At 53.0% G+C, this 21,088-nt stretch overlaps 1 protein-coding gene across 9 annotated transcripts in view; it reads left to right on the forward strand.

Moving 5' to 3' along the window:
• Positions 1-2,262: 2,262 nt before the first annotated feature.
• KY (kyphoscoliosis peptidase) overlaps positions 2,263-21,088 on the forward strand; it is a 57,120-nt gene continuing 38,294 nt past the window's right edge. The window contains exons 1-4 of one of the 9 annotated variants that reach the window (XM_053221429.1): positions 2,263-2,396; positions 8,699-8,782; positions 9,350-16,571; positions 19,619-19,681. In XM_053221429.1, the coding sequence (XP_053077404.1) occupies positions 16,436-16,571; positions 19,619-19,681 (199 nt within the window). In that variant the 5' untranslated portion in view covers positions 2,263-2,396; positions 8,699-8,782; positions 9,350-16,435. Of the gene's footprint in view, positions 16,572-19,618; positions 19,682-21,088 lie in introns of all 9 variants that reach the window. The other 8 variants (XM_053221426.1, XM_053221431.1, XM_053221432.1 and 5 more) reach the window with 8 other exon arrangements.

Raw genomic sequence — 21,088 nt, forward strand, 5'->3', positions numbered from 1 at the left:
TACCTGCACATCTTTGGGCAAGGCTCTTAGCCTCATTGTGCCTCACTATCCACATCTGTGACATGGGAACTTTTCATGGAGTGGTGCCCACTCTATAGGGTTGTTGTGGGGTTTCAATGAGTCATATATGATGCGGTCTTAGAGCAGTACCTGGCACATGGTGGGCGGGCCAGGGAGCATTAGCTGTTATGGTTCACCTTGTTCTTTCATTAAACTCAGTTAAGCTGCTGGTTTGTGCCTGGCACAATGCTAGGCACACAGTCTTGCCCTCCAGAAGCACGCGGTACACATAAATGTGAAAAACACTTGAACAACTGACAAACACTCTCTCAGAGATAAGCCCAATCATTTATGGAAACCAGGAAGAGCATGTGGCCTGGCCTGAGTGGAAGTGGAGAGAGGACAGACATGGGATGGTAAATCCAGAAAAGCATCCCCAAGAAGGTATCACCTGGTCCAGTCTTGAGGAGTAGTAATACCTTCAGAGGGGGCTGAGGGAAGGAGGGCACCACGTGCAGAGAGATGTGGGGGCAGTGGGGTCCCCATGGCAATGAAACACCAGTTCTGGGTTGGGGAAGCCTAAGTCCAAGTAGAGACGACCAAGAATACATCTGAGAAGCAGGTGGAAGCCAGTGCCTGGTGGTTCAGGTACCCTGCCATGGGCTTGGACTTGATCCCATGTGAGTTTGAGCAGGGAGTAGCATATTTAGATTTGTGTTTTAAGCCTGAGCACATCAAGAGCTCAAGGTGGAGGGAAGAACAGTAGAGGGGAGAACACAAAGTGACCAGCGAGCAGGACAAGGGGCCACGGCGGTGGGGATGCAGAGAGAGCAAGGACACCAGGAATACTTAAAAAGGACATGGAATGATGTGACTGGAGGACTACATGAAGAGGAGGGAAGGGTGCTGGCCCATGAGGGTGCCTCAGAAGGAGAAGGGGTTTGGAGGAGGACGAGTCTGACATGCAGTTATAAGTCTGTAACGTGTAGTTGTAAGTCCTGAGCATGGAGGCAGCAGCCCAGGGAGAGGGAGAAGGAGAAGATCAGGGCAGAGGCCCAGCCCAGAGTCAGGGAAGGCACAAGCATCCGGGGATGAGTAATCAATGAAGGGACCTCCAGGAAGCAGAGGAGCAGAGGTCAGAGCCCACCCTGGTGGAGGGAGGATGTGGTGAGGCTTGGCCACAGGAGGGCAGTAGAGTGCCCACAGAAGGCAGGCCAGAGAGGCAGAGGGTGAGGAGGGAAAAGGGACCGCCAGGAAGCAGAATAGCACATGTGGACCACCCTTTGGAAGGTGTGAGTGAAATGGGGAAGAGAAAAAGGTATAAAGTAGAATGAGGGGAGAACTGTTTTTTAAACAGGAGAAGCCTGAACGAGGACCAGCAGGGGCAGAGGTGGGGGACGGGAGAAAAAAGTGCTGCCTGCAGGGCCCGGCCCCCAGGAGGGCAGAGGGCATGTGTGCCGGCCCGGGATCCTTTGGGGGTAAGTGACGGAAAACCTGATCTACCCTGACCTAAGAAACAGAGAATCCGTTGGCTCATGTAACTGAAACATTCCAAGGTAGTCTGACTTCTGGCACAACCGGATATCGGGGCTCAAGCGGGATCACAGGATCTGGCTCCTCTCCCTCTGTCTCCTGTCTCTGATTCCTCACTGGCGACCCCATTCTCAAACAGATGCACCTTTTTTAATTCTTCTTTTTAAAAACACATATAACTTACTTCTAAAAGTCACCCTTTTAAAGTGTACAGTGAAACTTTACAATTATTTTTAATATATTGACGATCACTGCTGATTCCAGAATATTGCCATCACCCCCCCCACACACACACACACACACCAAAACCCTGTACCCATTAGCACTCCCCATTTCCCCCTACTCCTGGCCCCTGGTGGAGAGGCTGTGTGCAGTTTGGGGAGGAGTGTGTTCACATTAGAGGCAAATAAGTTGCAAAACTTTTTGTGAAAATAGCACAGAGAGCCTGAAAAATCATATAGTCGGTAGTAGTTAAAAACCTCTTCTTGTGCTCAGAAATTATTTTCCAGTCCCCAAATTCCATCTTTTTAACATGCACTGGCTCTATTTTTACTTAAGATCTTTGACCCACTTACCCAGGCATTTCAGTCCTCCAGAAGCCATGGAATAGTGACTAAAGAGCTTTCCCATGACTGAAATCACCATCAGCCTCATCAATAAGTAATAAGAACTGAGGCACGGTTAGCCTAGGGCAGCATTGGTGTTATGTAAAATACTTAATGATCCACACCGCACAGGAGCTGAGCAATCAGAACAGACAGCAGCTGTCAACAGCCTGGTGGACCCATACCCTGCAAACCGGCCAGAGAGGGAGCTGGGCCCCAGAGCCTGAGAGCTACTGCACTTCCTGACACCTGAATTATGTGAGTGACAAGCATCAGGGCTGGAGGAGTGGGTAGAGGGAGAGGCCAGGATATCACCCCAGCGCAGTGTCTGACCAGAACCCCCAAGAAGAAGCGCATGAAGAGGAGGAAAAGGGCTGTTGCTCTGAATCCATGGTCTGTGCTCCTCTGGCTACTATATAGCCCGTCTCTTTCATTACCTGCAACTTTGAAGATTGATGGTCTCTGAGACATAAGACAAATTCTTTTGGTAGTGAGGGTAAGAGTGAAGGTGGTGGAGGTGATGTTGGTGGTAGAAATGGAGGTGAGATTGTGATGGCGATGGAGGGAGTGATGGTGGTGAGGTTGGTGTTGGTAGTACTGGTGATGGTGGTGGATGAGTGATGGTGACGGTGATGGGGACGGTGGTGGAGATGGTGATGGTATTGGAGGTGGAGGGGAAAATGGTGACAGTGGTGGAGGTGATGACCTCTTGATAGACATGTAGCAATAAGATGTGCTTTACTAAGAAGGAACAAGTCCGAGGGGAAAGTAGAGAGTGCACTCAGCTCTGTGGAAATCTATCAGATATGAATACTCAGCAGTCTACCTCAAGAGCAGTTGAGTTCAGTGAAGAAACAAATGATTTTATGATGGGAATTAACTGGATACCAGTCAGAGAGAAAGCCATTCAGAAGACGGGAAGGCCCGCTTTGCTAAAAGCGGATCCAGAATGTGTTCTTGCCTTGTCTTGAAGGTCAAGACAATGCCACCTCCACTTCTCCCTGCTCTGGCTGGACTCATCTCCCAGGAGCCAAGAGCCACCCGGCAGCTCCCCTCCTGGTTGGCTCACAGCGGGACAGCCTTTCTCAGTCCTCAACTTCCTCCTCACACTGAGGTGGACAGCTGGGCCGACAGGGAGTCCCATGGTCATGGGCTTCATGGCTTCCTCCATCCATGACCCAGCCAGGTCATGTCAGAGCACCCCAACAGTTTGAAAGCGCAGACACTTTTACAGGCCCCAAGGTCCTCTGTCTAGAGCAGCCCCACAGTGCAGCCCCAGAGCACACCGGAGCCCCATACTTCCAGGTCCTGCACTTCCATCAGGAGGGTCTGAGCAGAGTCCCGTGATCTGATGTATGACAGCTCCCTGCAAATCCTTCCTCAGTGGCTACAGCACAAAGTCTGCCAGCTGCCACATTTGGAGCCAGAGAGTCAGTCCCCTTCCAGGATGTGTCACTAGTCAGATAGGTCTGTGAAGCAGACCCATGGGTGTCCCACTGGGTTTTTCATACTTCCAGGCTGTGAAATCCTGAAATACATATATTAGTTTCTGCCTCCAGTGTCTGCTCATATTTGGTCTTTGAGCCCAGTTCCCAACACAGAGCTCCTCAAAACCTTGTAATTTCCTGGGTGATAGGAGGCTAGGAGGAGGTGACGCTTGGTGGACTCCTGGGTGGGGGCTAGTCACCAGAAAATCCAAGCCATGATTAGAAGCTTAAGCCCCAGCCGCCATCATCCAGAGAGGGGAATGGAGCAAGGAAACGGGTTAATAATCAATCATGACTATGTGATGAAGCCTCCATAAAAAGCCCAGAAGCATGGGGTTTAGAGAGTTTCCAGGTCAGTGAATACATCCATGTGCCAGGAGAATGGTGCACCCCAACTTCATAGAGACAGAAGCTCTTGCATTTGGGACCCTTCCAAGTCCTCACCCTATATACATTTTTAATCTTTTTTTTTTTTAAACATTTTTATCTCTTTTTGAGAGACAAAGAGAGACAGAGCACAAGCAGGGGAGGGGCAGAGAAAGGGAGACACAGAATCCAAAGCAGACTCCGGGCTCTGAGCTGTCAGCACAGAGCTCAATGCAGGGCTTGAACCCACAAACCATGAGATCATGACCTGAGTCGAAGTCGGACGCTCAACCAACTGAGCCACCGAGGTGCCCCTAGTCCTCACCGTATGTAATCTCTTTACCCAGTTGTTCACTCCTATCCTTTAAAATATCCTTTGTAATAAATCAGCAATAGTAAGTAAACTGTGTCCTGGGTTCTATGAGCTTCTGAAATACACCATTTCAAGGGATGACATCCCACTAATTTTTTTCTGGACCCAACCCAGTGCCTGAACAAACCGGCTCTATTTCCTGGGACTGTGGCCAGCCGAGCAGCACCGCTTCCTGAATCCTCCTTCCCCTATCTCGCTCACTCTTGCTGCCTTGGAATTGCAGCCCAACCCCACTTCGCTCTCACAAGGTGTTAGCACGAGAGTCAGCCCCAGGCTCTGTTTCCTAGCCTGGAAAGACAGCTACCTGTCTGTCTTCCTCCTCACTTCCAGGGATATAGGTAACAAGTCTGGGGGAAAATTGAGTTGGAAGAGTACCGCCTGGGTCTGCGCTAAAGATACAAAGGCTGAACTGGGGACGAGATATTACAGTGGGAAACTGTAGTGACTGAAGATTGCCGTGAGCTGGCCCAGGCAGGCCCGTGACAATGATTGGATGGGGTCAGGGGAGGAACCAAGATAGCTGTGTTTGGGATCTCAGCCTGAGAGGCAGCAGAGCCATTAATAGAAATAGGGAAGAAGCTGGGACTTGAGCATGGGTTTTCGGGTAAGACAGACGTGGAGTCTGGTCCAGGTTCTGCCATTTACTAGCTGTGTGCCCTTAGGAAGGTTACTTGTATCTCTGGGCTTCATTTTCTCACCTTTAAGGTGGACACAGTGATGACCTTTCCCTGTTTAAGCCATAAATTGAAAGAATATTCAGCACAGAGCCTGGGCCATAGCAGGAGTTTGAGAAATGAATGTGTCATGTCACCTTTATTGCCTTGGCCTAGCCGCTGAGTTTCCTCATCTGCACAGAGTGGCTGGAACTGAATCATGACCTCCAAGGTGCCTCTCTGCCTGACCATCCAGGGGGAGACAGAGGGCCCCAACCCTTCCTAGGATCACTGGCTGGTGAAACAAGGGATGTGGGAAGCCTCCAAGTCTGTGGAGGGAGTTCCCTCGGAGCCCTGGTCGCTGCCCATCCAGGGCCCACAGCGAGTGAGGGGACGCAGGGAGGGGACAAGGGGACCGACTTCTGACTCCTCCTGGTGCAGTGTCTCTGACTGTGATTAGTGTGACCCCACAACAGAATCTGATGGAAATGCAGATTCCTGGCCTCACTTTGACCAGAGAATCAGATTCTGGGGATGGGCCTGGCACCTGAACTTGAATGTGCCCCCAGTGATTCTGCTGCCTACTAACACCTGAGGTCCACCGTCAGGACCCTGAAGCCAGGAACCCAGGGTCAAGCGCAACTTCCTCCTCTCCATGTGCTGAGCTAAAACGACCTTGGTTTATGAGGGTTCTCCTTCCACCGGGAGCCTGATCAGAAGCCTTTGTCTCTCTCCCCTCTCCAACCCCAGCTACCCCAGCATGCACCCCCCTGTTTATGTCTCCAGAATTTCTTTGTCTCTCTCTGCCTCTCTCCCTGTGTCTCTCTCCATGTCCATCTTCCCGTGTCCCTCTACTTCTCCCTCTCTCCCATACCCCTCTCATTCCCCCCACCATCCCTCTCTCTCACTCTCTTTGCTCCTCTGCTCCTATTGTTCTCCCCTTCTGTCTCTCTTTACCTGTCTCTGTCTCTCAGTCCCTCTATTTCTCTGTCTGCCTCTTTCTCTCTCTCTTGCTTTTATGGGTTTTTCCTCTTCTCTCTGTCCCTCTGTCTCTGTGTCTCCCTATTTGTCTCTCTCTGCCTCTGTGTCCCTATCTCTGCCTCTGTGTCCCTGTCTCTGTCTCTCTCTGTCCCCTGTTTCTCTTTCTATTTCTTTCCCTGTCTTCTCCCTCCCTGGAGGCCTCCCGGCTGGTGGCTGGAAACAGATGGCTGTCAGGCCTTGGCCAGAGGCACATGTCATCACAGGCTCCTCCCCCAGTGGCAGCTTTTCAGCCACCACCTGGGGAGTGCAAACTGTCCTGCCACCAACAGGTCCCTGTCATCACTGTGCTCCAGGCCTGGACCAGCCCCCAGCCCAGCCTGCCTCAGGTAACCCTGTGAGAGAAGGCAAGCTCCCTACTCCCGCTTGCTCAATAGCCACTCCAGGGGCCAGACGCCCCGCCTCAAGGAAAGGGCAGGGGGAAGAGGAAAGCCTTGCACCAGTAGGCTTGTCCCAGTTGCAGCACGGGGAGCTAGGGGTCCTCTGTGGACACAGGCCAGCCCTGACCTCCCTCACTGAGAGATATGGTTAAGGCCTCCACCCTGCTCTGCGTTTCCTACCAGGAGCTGGGGGAGAAGAACCTAGGCTGGTTGGAGTGCCCTAAAGCCCCCCACCTTATTTCTCCCAGACCAGCAGGGTGGGGCCGGAAGTGACCTTGTGCTGCCGACCTTAGGCCAGCCCTGCCCCACCTCAGTCTGCATCAGTGTCTCCTGAGAAGCCAGGGCTCCCCACGCCCCTGTTCTGTTCCCTTCTTCCCTGGAGCAGATCCCAAGGCAACCTGGGGAAAACCTCAGCAGCGGATAGGGAGAAAGGGAATGGATGTCATGGGATCCCTTGTTACCGCGTGTGCCACGCAGGAGGCCAGCTGCTGACCCCAGAACAGCTGTGTCAGGCAGGAATCAACACACCCATTGTCCCAGAGAAGGGACACGACTCTTCCAGGGCCCCCCAGCATCTGTGGGGGACCCAAAGTGGCTTTGTTACACACGTGCACGCACAACTGGAGTTGCTTTAAGGGAACACCCACTGCGGGGCTCTAGGAGAATGCAGATGAATGGCATGGTCTTGACAGCAGAGTCCCCGCGCACAAATGTTCCACCGCCTGATGTTCCTGAGATCCCACCAAGAGGTGCACGTATGGGGGCTGTTTCTGTCCTTGCTCCTCCCATCCAGAGTCCCAGAGGTGCCCTGATAATGAGGTGAGTGGTTGCCTATCTGAGGTTGTGTCCCAGGTTCGGGGACCAGACTGGCTCTGTTTATAGACCATCACGGTCGCATGCCAGCCACGTGCTGGGCCACACTCTGCACCACCTCCCTTTGTCTTCTGCCCTGGGCAGCGGGCATGATTGCTGCCAGGTTACAGATCAGGAGACTGAGGCTCTGACTTGCCTCGCAATGCTGGGACTTGAACTCCCTCTTTCGTAGGTGACCTTCTTAGCAGGAAAGCAAAAACAGCCAGCAGGGCCTCCCCACCTTAGACCCAGGGAGGTGAAGGGGAAGGCAAAGCCCAGGGGAGGCAGGAGAGGCTCTGCTGGACTAAACTGGCCTCACAGGTGTCCAGATGCTAGCAGAGCCGAGGGCAGGCCCTGCACATGTGGGCTTAGGGGGAAGGCCTGAGTTTTGTAGTTTTCGTGCATCTAGGAGGCCACTGAGCCTGGGAGCCTTTCCCGGAGCCTGCCCTTCCCTGTCCCCAGCCCCCTCCCTTCATCCCTCCTGGCTGGACAGAGGACAGGAAGGCAGGATGCAGTGGGAGAAGGCTGGCTCATGTTTCCCCCCTCTCTTCCTGGCAGGGATTACATGGTGAGGAGGGAGGACAGCTGAGCTGGCAGGGGGGTGGCCTGGTCATGCCGAGGGGGAAAGCTGGGGAAGAAGGACGGCTGAGGTAACTGGGCCTCAAGCAGCCACTCTCCTCACACATCCCCCCTTTCCAGCCACTGTGGGGCCCCGGGGCCCAGCACCGATACCTGGGTGTCTGCATTCCCTTCCCCCAAACTCTGCTCTCCAGGGTAGGCAAGGGCAGACAGACAGCCTGACTTCAGAGAAATGAAGACCCACAAGTCCATAAGACACAGAGGGGCTCACGTGAATGAGGCCTGTGTAATTCTAGAATCTCTAATTTGCAGTGCCCCTCACCCAGCCCCCGACAACCCCCCCTCTCCACAAGCTCTGCAGGGGTTAGAGAGCCTCTGTCTGGTAAACTGTAGGGCCACTTCACCCCGCCCGAACCCCTCTCCCTGAGCTGTCGCTAGAGCCCGTGATTGCTTGGGCCACCTACCTAACCATCTGGAAATACTCCGGCCTTGGGACAGTGGTTGTCAACACTTACAGTTACTCATCAGGTGGTCAGGGAACAATTTGGTGGCATCAAACAACAAGAACTGGGTATGGATCCAGAAAGTGCCAGGAGCAATATGTCAGTGGGAAACTGTACATCCTGGGTGCCAGAGGGGCCTGGGGCTAGGGCTCACAGACTCCTGGCTGCAGCCCTAGCAGATGGGTGGTGAAGCTGAGCTCTCCTGCCTAGGGCTATGCTGAGTCTCCCCAGGAGGAGAGCTCCGACCGGAAAAGTAAAGCAAAGCTGGACACTAGACTGGTGTACAAATGCCTACAGCCCTGCCTAAGGTGCTTGGTGTGTCCTGACAGAAAGAATCCAGAGCCAGGAATCTTCCAGAAGGACCCTGGACCTGGCAGAACCACCGAGGCATGCTCCAGTTCCACGTCATACAGGTACAACCTGGCATCTAACTCCAACAACTGTGCGTGGCCCTGCACCTCCTTCCAACTGGTCACCGTAGGAGTGGTTCCTACCCAAACACACTTTCAGGCAACAGTCCAGAAGTTAACTGTCAAATGGCATGCTTTTCAATTGTCCCAGACCTGTTTGCTTCAGGCTCCCGTTCTGATGCTCAGTGTTAGCAAGCACTTTCAACCTAGCCCTGCCCTTCAGGTTTTATTCATGTGGAATAGGTGCACTGAGTCCTAGTTCCTCATCTCTAAAATGCAGGGCATCACCTCAGAAAGTTGCTGGGATAAGTAAGACTAGTGAAAACACCTAGCACAGGGTCCAGCACAGAGTAGGTGCCCAACACACATTTATCCTTCCTTCCTTCTTTCCTTCCTTCCTTCCCTCCACCCCACCCTTACTCCTTCTCTCCCTTCCTTCCTTTCTCCTTTCCTGTCTTCCTTGTCCTCCACCCAGTCTCTCTCTCTCTCTCTTTCCATTATTATCCTCCCAAAATGCAGAGTCTACGTATCTTGGTTGATCCTCCTACAGCCCCTTCTCTTCTCTTTCAGCCTCTCAGGACTGTCTTGGTTCCACTTCTCCCTTCATAAGTGGATCCGTACACTGTTTCCCGGGTCAACTATGAGAGAGACTCATTCATCTCTGTGTCCTCACAACACCAGACACAAAGCCTAGAGCACAGTGTCTGGTTCCAGATGGTATGAAAAAAATTGGTAATGGATGGAGTGGGGGCACAAATGGGTGAACAGATGAATAAGTGGATGGGTGGAACAAGTTAGATGGAAGGGATAGAAGAACGGGGGTGGTGGAGAGACTGAGGGGTGATGTTCAGGTAGAGACGGAGGCATGGGTGAACAAATAGCTAAGTGAGATGGATGGATGAGAGAGTGACTGGATGGGTGGAGAGATGGAATGGATGGACAGATATGAAAGACCCTGTGAAAGCATGGATTTGGGGTGGATAAATGGATGGACAGAAGCACATGCCATGGCTGGCTCTAGACTGAGACAGAAAGGTACAAAGAACTCACTCTGATGCTTTTCATCCCAAATCAATGTTTTCACTGTCTCCTTCTGCTCTTGAACCCTAAAGATGTGGTAGGGAAGGAAAGGAGTGGCTGATAGCAGCAGGAGCCAGATACTATCTTCATGGCAGCTTTGCCAAGCACTCACTCACTGAGTCCTGCCCCAGGCCACAGGCATCGTGGTGCTCAGAGCCACAGGACTGGAGAAAGGCTGAGGACACCCTTGCCCCTCCCTGGCCACTGCCACCAGTCTCACCCACCCCAGAAGATGCTGCACAGAAGGGGACTGACTGTGTGAGCAGAGCTTTGAGTGTCCTCATGCTCAATACCAAAGGCTGGAAACTTGCCAGTTTCACTTCCCAGTCTGCCTCTCCCCCAGCACAAACTTGCACACTGGCCCACGCTGAGGTTTGGCTGGAAGTGGCTTCTACGCTGCCCTCGCTAAGCCCAGAGATCTTGAGAGCAACTGTATCACCTTCACTGCCTCATCCCAGTGATAGAGCTCCTGACACAGAGTTGGCATAGAAAAAAATGTGGTTAAATAAAATGGATAAAGAGTCTTAGACATGACTGACTATCATTTGGGAAAAGACCAATGTAATACAAAACAGTGGTAGACCTTGATCTAGCTTGAAGCCCAGCTCCCCTATTTCCCATCCATGTGGCCTTGCACAAATATCTGCACCTCTCTGAACCCGCATTTCCTCCTCTGTGAAATCGGGATAGTAGTTGACACCTGCTCAACTCTCTTCTGAGGTTGCAAGTTTTCCTTCGGGAATGGGCTTCTCATCTGGTCCTTCCCAGTCACCCCCACCGGGGAGGCTTGATAGCCAAGCCCCAAAGCTGAATCCCTCCTGCCCCACCTGGTCACCCAGAGGGCAGAGCAGAACGTTTTGGGAGGGGACGTGCAGGCTGCAGGAGGTAAGCATGTTCCACTTTCCGGCTTCTCTAACTGGAGCTATGCATAATCACCCTGACCTCAATCTTTCTTGGTGAATTATGGAAAAAGAGTTCTCAGAAAATGAGGCATGTGCAAAAGTTCCACTAGGCTCCCTGTCCTCCCCCTCATTTCACCCTTCCCAACTTAATAAAGACCATGGCTTATTAGCTGTTCCTATCCAGCTCTCCTTGTCCTGTGCCTGCACACGTGAGACTAAAAATACCCGTGGCTCCTATTAGAGGCTCTGCCCCAGGGACAGGCAAGGCTGGAGTCCGAACTGACACTAGAAACTCGTTCCCTTGTGCCCCCTGGGATCCAGGCCACGGCACCTGTCCCGTTTGGGGCAGATGGGCACCAACCTCATTCCGACAGTCCCCAGGGGTCTTCAGGGATGATCAAAAGGCTGTTCTGACTTCATTTGCGTTTTTGTTCAGACACTCCAGAGCTGTCTCCTGTGACCCTCCTCACCACCTCATTAGACAACCTCCCACCACCCAGGTGTGAGGGCTCTCTCCCAGGGGCACATGTCACTCAGAGCACTGGCTGGGGCCCTGCAAAAGCGGCTGGCCCAAACCTCAGCCTGCCAGCAGAAACGACATCTGTGCCCCTTTTCACTAACACACGCAGAACGGCAAGCGTGTTAGGTTTGGCATGAGCCCTGGGCCCACGTAGAAGCCATTGGTGGCTCACTGAGAAAACTGCACGAACTCACTTCTTGATCCTGTTTCAGCATCAATAAAATGGGTGTAAAGGCATCAGCCCAGCCCCAGGGCACTGTGAGGGCTACATGAGTTCATGGAAGAAAAACGCAGACTTCTGTACAGAAGTAGCTGACTACCAAGGGACAAACTCTGAAGCGTCAAGTCCGCTTCAGAGGACCTTTCGTTTCCATCAGGGAGGCGGATCGAGGAATATGCGAGGGGCATTTCAATAGCTCGGCAATAAACACTTGGGGAAGCTGAAGAGGTAATCTCTCCATGGGCTTTCATGTGCCACTGGATACCTCTGTTGGCATGGCTGAGATATTTTGGAAGTGGTGATGAGAGACAAATTGATTTTCATCATCTCCATCCACAGGAAAAGGCCAAGAATGCCATAGTGTATAAAGACTCCAAAACTCAAATGACCTGGAATTTGGGAGGTAGTGCTCCCCATGTTTACACATCGTTATGTGCAAGAAGATGGGATTGTAATAAGCTACAGACAGAAAAATAGGGAAAATCAATGAAGGTGTCACGGATGGAAATACTGAAACAGGCTGACCGGCCGATCAGGGAGAGACATGCCAAAAAGGCTGAGAAAGGGAATTGTGTTTAACAGAAAAGTCACAGCTTATGGCTCCTGATTGGGGCAGGGTGGAGGCGGCTGCATGGGACTGAGCAGGGCTGTTAGAACCAAGCACTCCCCCAAATTCATGCTCCAGATGGCTCTGTCAGCAGTGGGAGAAGGTGCCTTTAGAGCTGCTTGTCCTCACTTAACCTCCTTCTCTTCCATCTCGTGATGGTCAGAGAAAAAGGCACAGCAGAGCAAACGCTACAAATCTACGGGAGGCTGGCGCACCTCTGGGCTAAAGGGAGAAATCTTGGCTGACTGGGAGGGTTCGTTCTGTCTGATTTGATTCAAACATTTATTGAGCACCTCCTGTGTGCAATACACACAGGAGGCTCAAGTCTGATAGAGGGACATGGGAGGGGACTGAAGAATGAGGAAGACCGTGACCTGGCCCTCGAAGAGCTTAACATGGTCTAAGGCCAGGCCATGACTTCATCATACACTTTGCTATGAAACAGGAAAGACCTGCCGTAGTTTGGGAGAGTATTTTTTTTCAAACCTTTAAATGTCTGTGCCATTCCAGTAGGAAAAAGAAAATGAGGATGGTTAAAAAGCACCACAGAGAGCTGGCATTCTCTAGGATCTCCAAGAACTGGGGTAATCAGGCAGGCTTCAGGGTGGAGGTGAGGGCTGGTGTCAGACTTCAAAGGATGACTAGACTGTACTTGCCAGGAATGTCCAAACAGGTATTTTGGGAAGAAGTGACAACAGTAACAAACTCAGAAGTGGGACTGAGCCAAGTCAGGCTGGTCAAGACACCACAGGAAGCCTATACCAGCTTTCAAAAAGGTTTGCGGGAAAGGCGTCTGTCTGGTCCCCCATGTAACAGTTTGCCCATATCAGCAGAAGCCAGGGTGTGAAGAGGCTGGGATGTGGTCTGTGCTCTTTACCAATGTGCCCCCACTCTCTTTGTGCCCCTTCCCCACTGCACCAATGGAGAAAAGCATGTCATGTCTACAAACTGCCTGCTAAAAGCCTTTCATGTACTGGTTTTGTCTATTACATCTCTATAGAGAAGAGAAAAACTTACCTCCCGGGATTTCTAGAGGGGTGAAAAAGTTATGACTGGTGATCCCCCGAAGAACCACTAAGCCTTTGGCAAAATGAAAATGTGAGTCAGAACACACCCTTTCTGGTGAAAGCCTCATCTGCCAGAAGCAAGCCTCTCCCTGTCAGCCACTCACCATCTCCAAGACAGCTCAGGGCTCAGAACCATCCGGACAACTGATGAATCCCATCTTCAAGCAAAGGTGTGGAAGCAGTGTGGATAATGGAGGATAACGGCAAAAATACAACCATTTTGACTGCTCTTTGTCTTTGGGTCTCCTGAAGTTTCCAAGTCATTGTGATGAAAATTATTAAAGGTCTGCCCAAGAACGGAGACATCCCCTGATTTGTCAGATCCTAAGACAAGGATGCAGATGACTTCATTAGGTCAGAATGTGGAAGTCCCTGAATTCCATGTTATTCAAGACCGTGGCAGGATGGAGAGGCCAGCATGTTAAGGAAAGCCTAGAAGCAGAGAGGTCAGATAGATGTGTTTGGGGAGTAGTGGGCATGGCTATGGCTACAGCATGTGTGGGTTGGCAGGGAAAGTAGAAGAGGTGAGTCTATAGAAGGAGGCTGGACCCAGGGTGTAAATCACAGGCTGAGGGTCTGTTCTCTGTCCCATCGGTTGAGGGGGGGTTTGAGCAGAAGACATAGACCCTCTGAATAATACCTCATAGCCTCCTTCTCTCCTGCTTCCCCTCCGCTTTCCAGATACATCCAAATGCCTTCCTGTGGCATCCTCCTCTCAGCCAAAACAAGTAGTGTAGATGAGAGGATGGGTCGACAGAGTCTAGGGCTGAGGGGAACATGAAGACTGAGGAGAGCATCTCATCTTTCTGCCCATGCTGCTGGCAGGGAGCAGCTGTGCAGGCCCAAGACACCAGCTACTGGACTGAGAGCCATGGGTGGGAACATGTGGAGAGTGGGTCCAGGTTCTAGGCAGCATCAGGATCCAGGAGCAACAGCATTTTCCAGAGAAGTCAAGGTAACACAGCCCCTATTTCATGGGTTGGTTCCAAAGCAGTGTTTTCACTGCATTTTTGTCACTCAGGAAACATTTATCAGCATCTGGACATGCTCTGGGTTCTTACAACAGGGAAGTGGGTGCTACTGGCATCTAGGTAGATCACAGGGATGCTGCTAAGAATCATCCAATGCACAGGACCACCCCTCCCTCAACAACAAGGAACTCTATGGCCCCAAATGTCCATAGTGCCATGGATGAGAGGCTCCTCTCTAAAGGATCTGTCTTCAGACATCCTGGAGGGGCAGGAGGCCCCCAGACCAGCTTCCTGGACCTCTGGGTAATACAACCCCACATCATCTCCTGCTTCAGAGGCAGCTCTGGAATGGGATGTCATGTGAGCAAGCTCCTCACAGTGACGCTCTCCAGCTGGGGAGTAAGGAACAAGGATGGGAATGCAAATTTCAGGCAAGGGGGCTTCAGCTCCCTTGACCTTCCCACTCGGCCCCATTGAGTAATGAGAGGTGCTGCACAGAAGCTTCTGTTGGGACCTACACCCTTGAAGGAGGTACACGGTGCTTTCTCAGGTCAGATGGGGGATGCCACCTAGGCAATCTCTAAGACTCCAGGAACTTTGAAGAATCCATTGTTCTTACTTCCCTAGCCATCTAGAAAACAAGCCTCAGCCAGCCTCCCAGGTGTGTGTGTGTGTGTGTGTGTGTGTGCGCGCGCGCGCATGGGCAAACACATGCAGGCAGGACAGCAAGGGACAGGACTCACTACATGAGGAAACATGCCTTGGGAGTTACCCACCTACGCCAGTCCCGCAGCTCAGCTCTCTTGGGACTGCAATTCAACACTGTCAGAAACCAGTGACATCTCCTTCCTCAGATGCCCAGTGGGCGAGGGGTAGTGGTGACGCAGCAAGGCGCTGGCCTTTACTGGCAGACAAACTGTGAGTCACAGTCCGCGGACAAACATCTTCAGAATCTGAGGGTAGATCTGTGTGTCCCCCACCCCCCACTGACTTGTCACCTCACCTGTCCTTTTCCTCCCCCCTTAAAATCAAGTATGAATGACAGCTACCATTGCTGCGCGCCAGACACCTCAAATACACGTTCTCACAACAGCCCTGTGAGAACTCGTATCATGCCATGACAGAGGTGGGGAAATGGAAGGAAATGGCTTGTCCACAGTCACACCGGCAGCGAGTGGCCAAGCTGAGACTGGAACCTAGGCCTACACAGTAGGGTCTGCCTCCGAGGGGGAGGCGGGGGCTCTCAGGAACCACACTGCAAGGTAGGGTCATCACACTCCAATACGAAGGGGCCCAGAGCAAAGGCTTCCGGGTGCACGACATTTATTAATGGTGGAAACTTAAGTTAGGGGACTGGCCCAGGTTGGGTGGGCCCACCGTGCCAAGGGCTAGCAGGCAGATGCCGCTGTAAACACTCCTGAGACCCAGAGCCAAAGGGCCTGTTGCTGCTGCTGGCTGGGCAGGCCGGGCCCCACTAAAAATAGATGGGTTCTCAGGTCCAGCTCCCTGAGCACAGCAGGCAGGCTGCTCCCTGCACCAGCCTCCTCCTCTGCCCCTCCCCCCTTCCCCAAGGAGCATGAGCCAGGCTTCTAGAAGGAACAGAGATGTTAAGACTTTCACCACAAGCCAGAAAGAACTGTTAAGTTGATGCCCAGTAGTCATGTTCCAAGTTCTGGTGCAGCCATAATCGCAGAGGTCCAGACCCCAACACCCTACCCATCTCTCTCTTATAGAGGAAGCCATCAACCTCCAAAACCCACCCGGGGAAGGGAAGGAGCGGGGCCACCCCGTGCTGCTTTTCCTTTTCCCGAATTTACTCTCACTGTTGACAGCACCGTGAGATTTCTGCGTTCGCCGAAGGCTCCGGAGAAGGTCTACCTCGGGCCCTCCCGGGAATCCCGGGACCAGCTGCGGAGACCAGGCAGCGCCCGGCCGGCGGGAGAAGGGCTCTGGAGCCTGGGACGAGCGCTCCAAGCGCACGGGGTAGGAGGCGCTAGAGCCTGTGGCTGTGCCGCCCGCGGCCTGCGTGCAGGTCAGGGCTCGGCCCGGGATTTCCTTTCAAAGGTGACTTAGAGCGGCTTCGTTAGGGTAGCGCCCTCCCGGGCGGGCCCTAATGGCGTGTTTGGCAGAGTCAGCGAAACGCGGCGCCCAGCGGCTCGGCGGCGGGGGAGCGCCCTCTCCCGCGCCCTCGCGGTCTCCCGCGCCGGCCAGCGGCGCGCACGGGGCCATTTGCAGTGCAGGCAGCCTCGAGAGCGGCCGCGGCGCAACGGCGGGGAGCGAGGCGGCACCATGGAGCTGAAGAAGGACAGCAACGCCGTGTCCATCGACATGCTGTTGATCGTGCACTCGGAGAAACGGCGCGCAGCGCACGGCACGCACTCGGACCGGCAGGCGGACCCGGGCGCGCTGCCGCAGCGCAGAGGAGGTAACGAGCGCCCGGCCCGGGCCCCCAGACCCCGGCACCTCGGCCTCCTCGCCTGGGGCCCGCCCGCCGGGGGGCGCCCCACGCGCCCCCGAAAGAGGCCAGGGAGACCGACCCTCTCTCCCCACCGCTGCCTGCTCCTCTTGCTCCTCTGCAAGCACTGGCGTCCCGTCCCGTCCCGTGGCAACGCGCAGCCCCGTGATTGCCCCGGGTTGACTCCCTGTGCTTCCGTCACCCCCCGGGAGCCAGCTTCCTCCCAGCCACTCTCCGAAGGGTGCACGACAGGGTTGGAAGATGCCTGGGAGGAAGGGGGCCAGAACCTCAGTCCTGACCCCTGGGTGACCGAGGCCTGCTCCTCACATGGCACTTTGTAGAGCGCAGGGGACCCAGGGGAATCTGTGTGCTGAATCAGACTTTGAGACGGGGAGCTCCCTTGGTGTCCTTGCACAACTCATGGCCTCAGTTTCCCCTTTCTTGAAGCCTCTCTCAGCCTCCTACAGTAGAAGGCATAAGGGTGGTGTAAAAGGCTTGCTAGAGTAAGCTGAAAATCTGCTCTCTCCGCTCTCACAGATCTATTAATTTTACTCCTCCTGTAGACTTTCTGAGAAAGGGTAGACTGGAAAAATAAAGTGACTCTTTATAGAGCAATTGTGGAAAGCAGCACTCAGGCCTCTGTAATCCCAGAGGAAAGGGCACACTGAAGAGAATACAGATGGAGAATAGGGGATGTTAAAGCCCCTCAGAAGTCCTAGGTGTATGATGAGGCCATCCCGAGCCTTCACGGGGGCTGGTGTGAGGTTTGTGCTAGGTTCACGGAGGGCCAGTGCTTTGGGACTGATGTTTTAACAGCCCTTGGTGCATTGCACATCCACCTGCCACCTGCCACACTGAAGCAATGGTGCCTTGAATGGCTTTGCCCCCACCAGTCACATAGGCTGGACCTGCCCCATGGTTCCTTGTGACCTCTTGGGGAGGAAGGCAGGGAAAGAAATAGATTCTGGAGAGCTGAGAATGTTGATAGGTACTCCGATCTCCCGCGGGATTTGAGGCCAGTTGTTTGGGTTAGTTGGTTCTTCCATTCCCAGAGCTGCTCCCAGGAGAGGCGGAAATGCCCCCCACCCTGCGTATCTGTAATGAGGAAATCGGCAGAGGCCCTCTGCTCCTTGATAGAAAAGAGACTGCTTCTACTCTGGACACTGCAGTCCGGAAAGCCTCCCCCTATGCATGGCAAGGCCAGAGGACCCCCACGAGGCCTGGCTCCAGGCCAGCCTGTGAGTCCCTCCCTCCCCCGCCCCCTCTGATCTCATCTCTCCTAAAGGCTCCAACACTAGAAAGAGAGGGCCTTTCAACAACACAGGGAAGCCTCGGAAATGCCAGGGATCAGGACTGGTTCAGAGGTGTCTGACCCCTAGCACTAACCCTACAGGCTCCAGACCAATGCATTTCACACTCATGACCATGATGCAAGGCAAGAAGGCCCTGCTTGCCAAGCCCTTTCTGCTAGTTTCCTCCACAACTTTCCTGATGGAGGTTTTTTCCCAGACACTATGGCAGTGCAGAGACCAGTGTCACTTATTTACAATCAGACAGTTCTGTACCAGAGTATAGAAGAGTGAGAATGCACAGCCTCTGAGGCCTGCTGGGCAATGGTGATGTCCAGGAGACCCCTGGCTAAGCCAGACTATGGGCCCACACAGCCCAAGGCAGGGAAACACTGAACTAGACAAGCTTGTTCCAAGGCCTCCTGTTGGTGCACAAGATCCAAAACGCCCCCACACCTCTTCCAGGCATCTCCTCCTGTCCCCCCACCGCCCCCAGCCCAGGTCCTTGGCTCTGCAAAGGAGGGCCTGAGCTCCATTACTGTCACGGTACAGAGGACTGGGTGGCTTTCTGCTCTGTCCTTGTGGCAGAAAAGAATCAGAGGGAAAGGAGGCAAAGGCAGCATGTGCCAGGGATTTGGGCTGCCAACAGATGCTCTCTGCTCTTTCCCTCTATGGCCCTAGCATTTTCCATTGTGCAGTGCTTCTCAAAAATATGCCTGGGTGCCCTCACTTCCTGTCATATACCCCCTAGCCATGGAGGAGGTGGCCTAAAGTCCCCTGCCCCAAGTCAGGTTTCATCCCCCAAGTCAGTGTGATGTGTGTATTCTACTCTACGTGTGTGTCAGCGACGGTTCTGAGCCACAAGCCCCAGATCTTGGCTGCGGAGAGCTCTGCAGAATAGAAGAGCATCAGGAAGGGACAGAGGGACTTGAGGAGTGGTTGAAAGGGCTGGAGAACCAGGCTAGAGGCACAGCTTCCAGGAAGAGTGCCATAAGCTGCACAGCAGGGCTGGTCTGGTGAGGAAACCTCTGTTGCCACCAAGGAGCCCTAGATACTCCGTCCTCACCAGGAACTTGATTTTATTGCAGCTGCTCCCATTGCCAGAACATACGCCATTTCTGCACCAGGAACTGGACCTTGCAGCCACCACTTTCAGCCAGGACCAGAGAGAGAGTGCGCATGCACTTCCATTCCCTTCCCTCTTGCATCACCAGGTCCCAAGATGGAACCAGACGCAGGTGCATCTGACTGGCTGTGCCTAGGCGACATACATCCATGCTCTACCTGCAAGGGAGGCTGGGAGAGTAGGCAACAATCACTTGCAGTTCCCACAGGGATAGACCATCTTTGCCCATCCCCCACCTCACATCATGACCCTAACAGTGGGAGATTCACCACATACAGGAAGAGGAAGGCAAAATCAATGGCAAACATCTTCTACAATAATACTTCCATATTTAAGAGGTAGAGATGTGGAGTGAAGAATAGGCATCTGCACCGTGCAAATTCTCCCGGGATGATGCTGATAACCAACCCCACCATCCTTGGAAACCACTGTTTTAATATTTTAAAGTGCATCTCATTCACAGGCAGTCCCCCTTGAATCCTGAGAGAGCCAAGTTCCACCAGCCCCACTTCACCCCAGATACATTTGCAACTGACCTGTCACTCGCTGGCCTGGGTCTCCCGGCCACTGAGAACCTCACTCCAGACCTTGTTATCCCACAGGACTCCAAGGTGTCGGAAATGGAATCCGGAGATGGCAGAAATTCGAAGGAAATGACGTGCATGGTAAATTCTCTCTTTTCATTTTGTTTTCCTTTCAATCTCTGTAATTCAACACATTGAAAAATGACTGGAAGCATTAGATTTCACATGTTCGAAAACTGGCTCTAGACATCTAACCACTCCGGAAGTAGCTGCTCATGACTCAGCAAAGCTCTGGGGCTGCTGTGACTCTAGAAAGTTTTCCCTGAGATCAGGTCCCCCAGTTTCCTGGACGCTGTGAGGGGAGGGGAGCAATTCCATAAGGTTGAGCACCCACTTGTTCACTGGCTATATATAGGGAAGGACTTAGCATCATCTGGCACGGTGAGGTTTGAGTGTGTTCCCACTGGGGATGGGGCTGCTTATGTCATGCAGGGCAGCCATCTTTGAAATTTTTTCCAAATGGAGAGGACAGTGGCCTGCTTTGGGACATTATTGCTCCAGGCCTAGGGAGATGGGTGCTATGGTTCCCGGATGGCCTGGGACCCAGAATACAATAAGCTCAGAGAAGTCAGTTTCCAAAGCCTCCTTTCTCTGGTGCCAGGCATCTGTTGCCCTGCAGGGAACAGGCCCAGGACATCTCTGGGAGTGCCATGCATGGACTGACTATACTAGGCCTTATTCTGTACCTTTCACAGATTCATTAGCCCAGCTTCCAGAACAAACATCAGTGAAACTTCACTGTAGGCACGTGAGAATTCTACTAAGAATTAGGCCTCCACTCCCAGAGCTCCATCAGGGGGCTCAGTCAGATCTGGGCCCATCAAATGCCAGTGTGAAGATACCACCCCCCATGACCCTCTGCAGATGGGGAATCAGGACCCCAATTGCCTGAGACCAAACAGCTATGCTCTGCTAACAAAAGGGAAGTAAATTCATTCACTCATTCCCTTAATAAAGCTCTACAGGGCTTACTTTGTGCCAGGCAGGGATCCAGTTGTTGAGATGAAGATAGTCAGGAACGCTGCCCTCATGGCACCACATTGATGGTTATAATCGTGATGCTTTTCACTGCAATAGAGTCTCAACTCCCTGGAAGTGAAGAGCTTTCCTGTGTCCCCTGCCCTGTGCATGGGGACACGTTGTCCTTAAGACATACCCCTGACCTGAGGACTACCCCTCAGGGTCCTGGCTAATGGGCATACACGGTGGGATGGCTTCTTTAACCTTGTTACGAGGCCATAGGGCGATAGATGCGTCAACTCTGGCTGTACTGAAGCAAATGCCAAAGTTAGCAAAACTATGCTTCAGGCTCATGAGAATTATAAGAATCAGACCACCAGAAACCTGTCAGCTGCAGAAATGCACAGCAGCTGGTACAGGTATGCACTGCTTGGCCAGCGTACAAGTGGGTGAGTGGGCAAGTGGGTTGCAGTGGGAGGAAAGAGACATGGCATCTTCCTTTGTTACAGCTCTCTCACCTTGAGTTGT

The sequence above is a fragment of the Acinonyx jubatus genome, chromosome C2 (assembly GCF_027475565.1).
Source record: "Acinonyx jubatus isolate Ajub_Pintada_27869175 chromosome C2, VMU_Ajub_asm_v1.0, whole genome shotgun sequence".
Lineage (NCBI taxonomy): Eukaryota > Metazoa > Chordata > Mammalia > Carnivora > Felidae > Acinonyx > Acinonyx jubatus.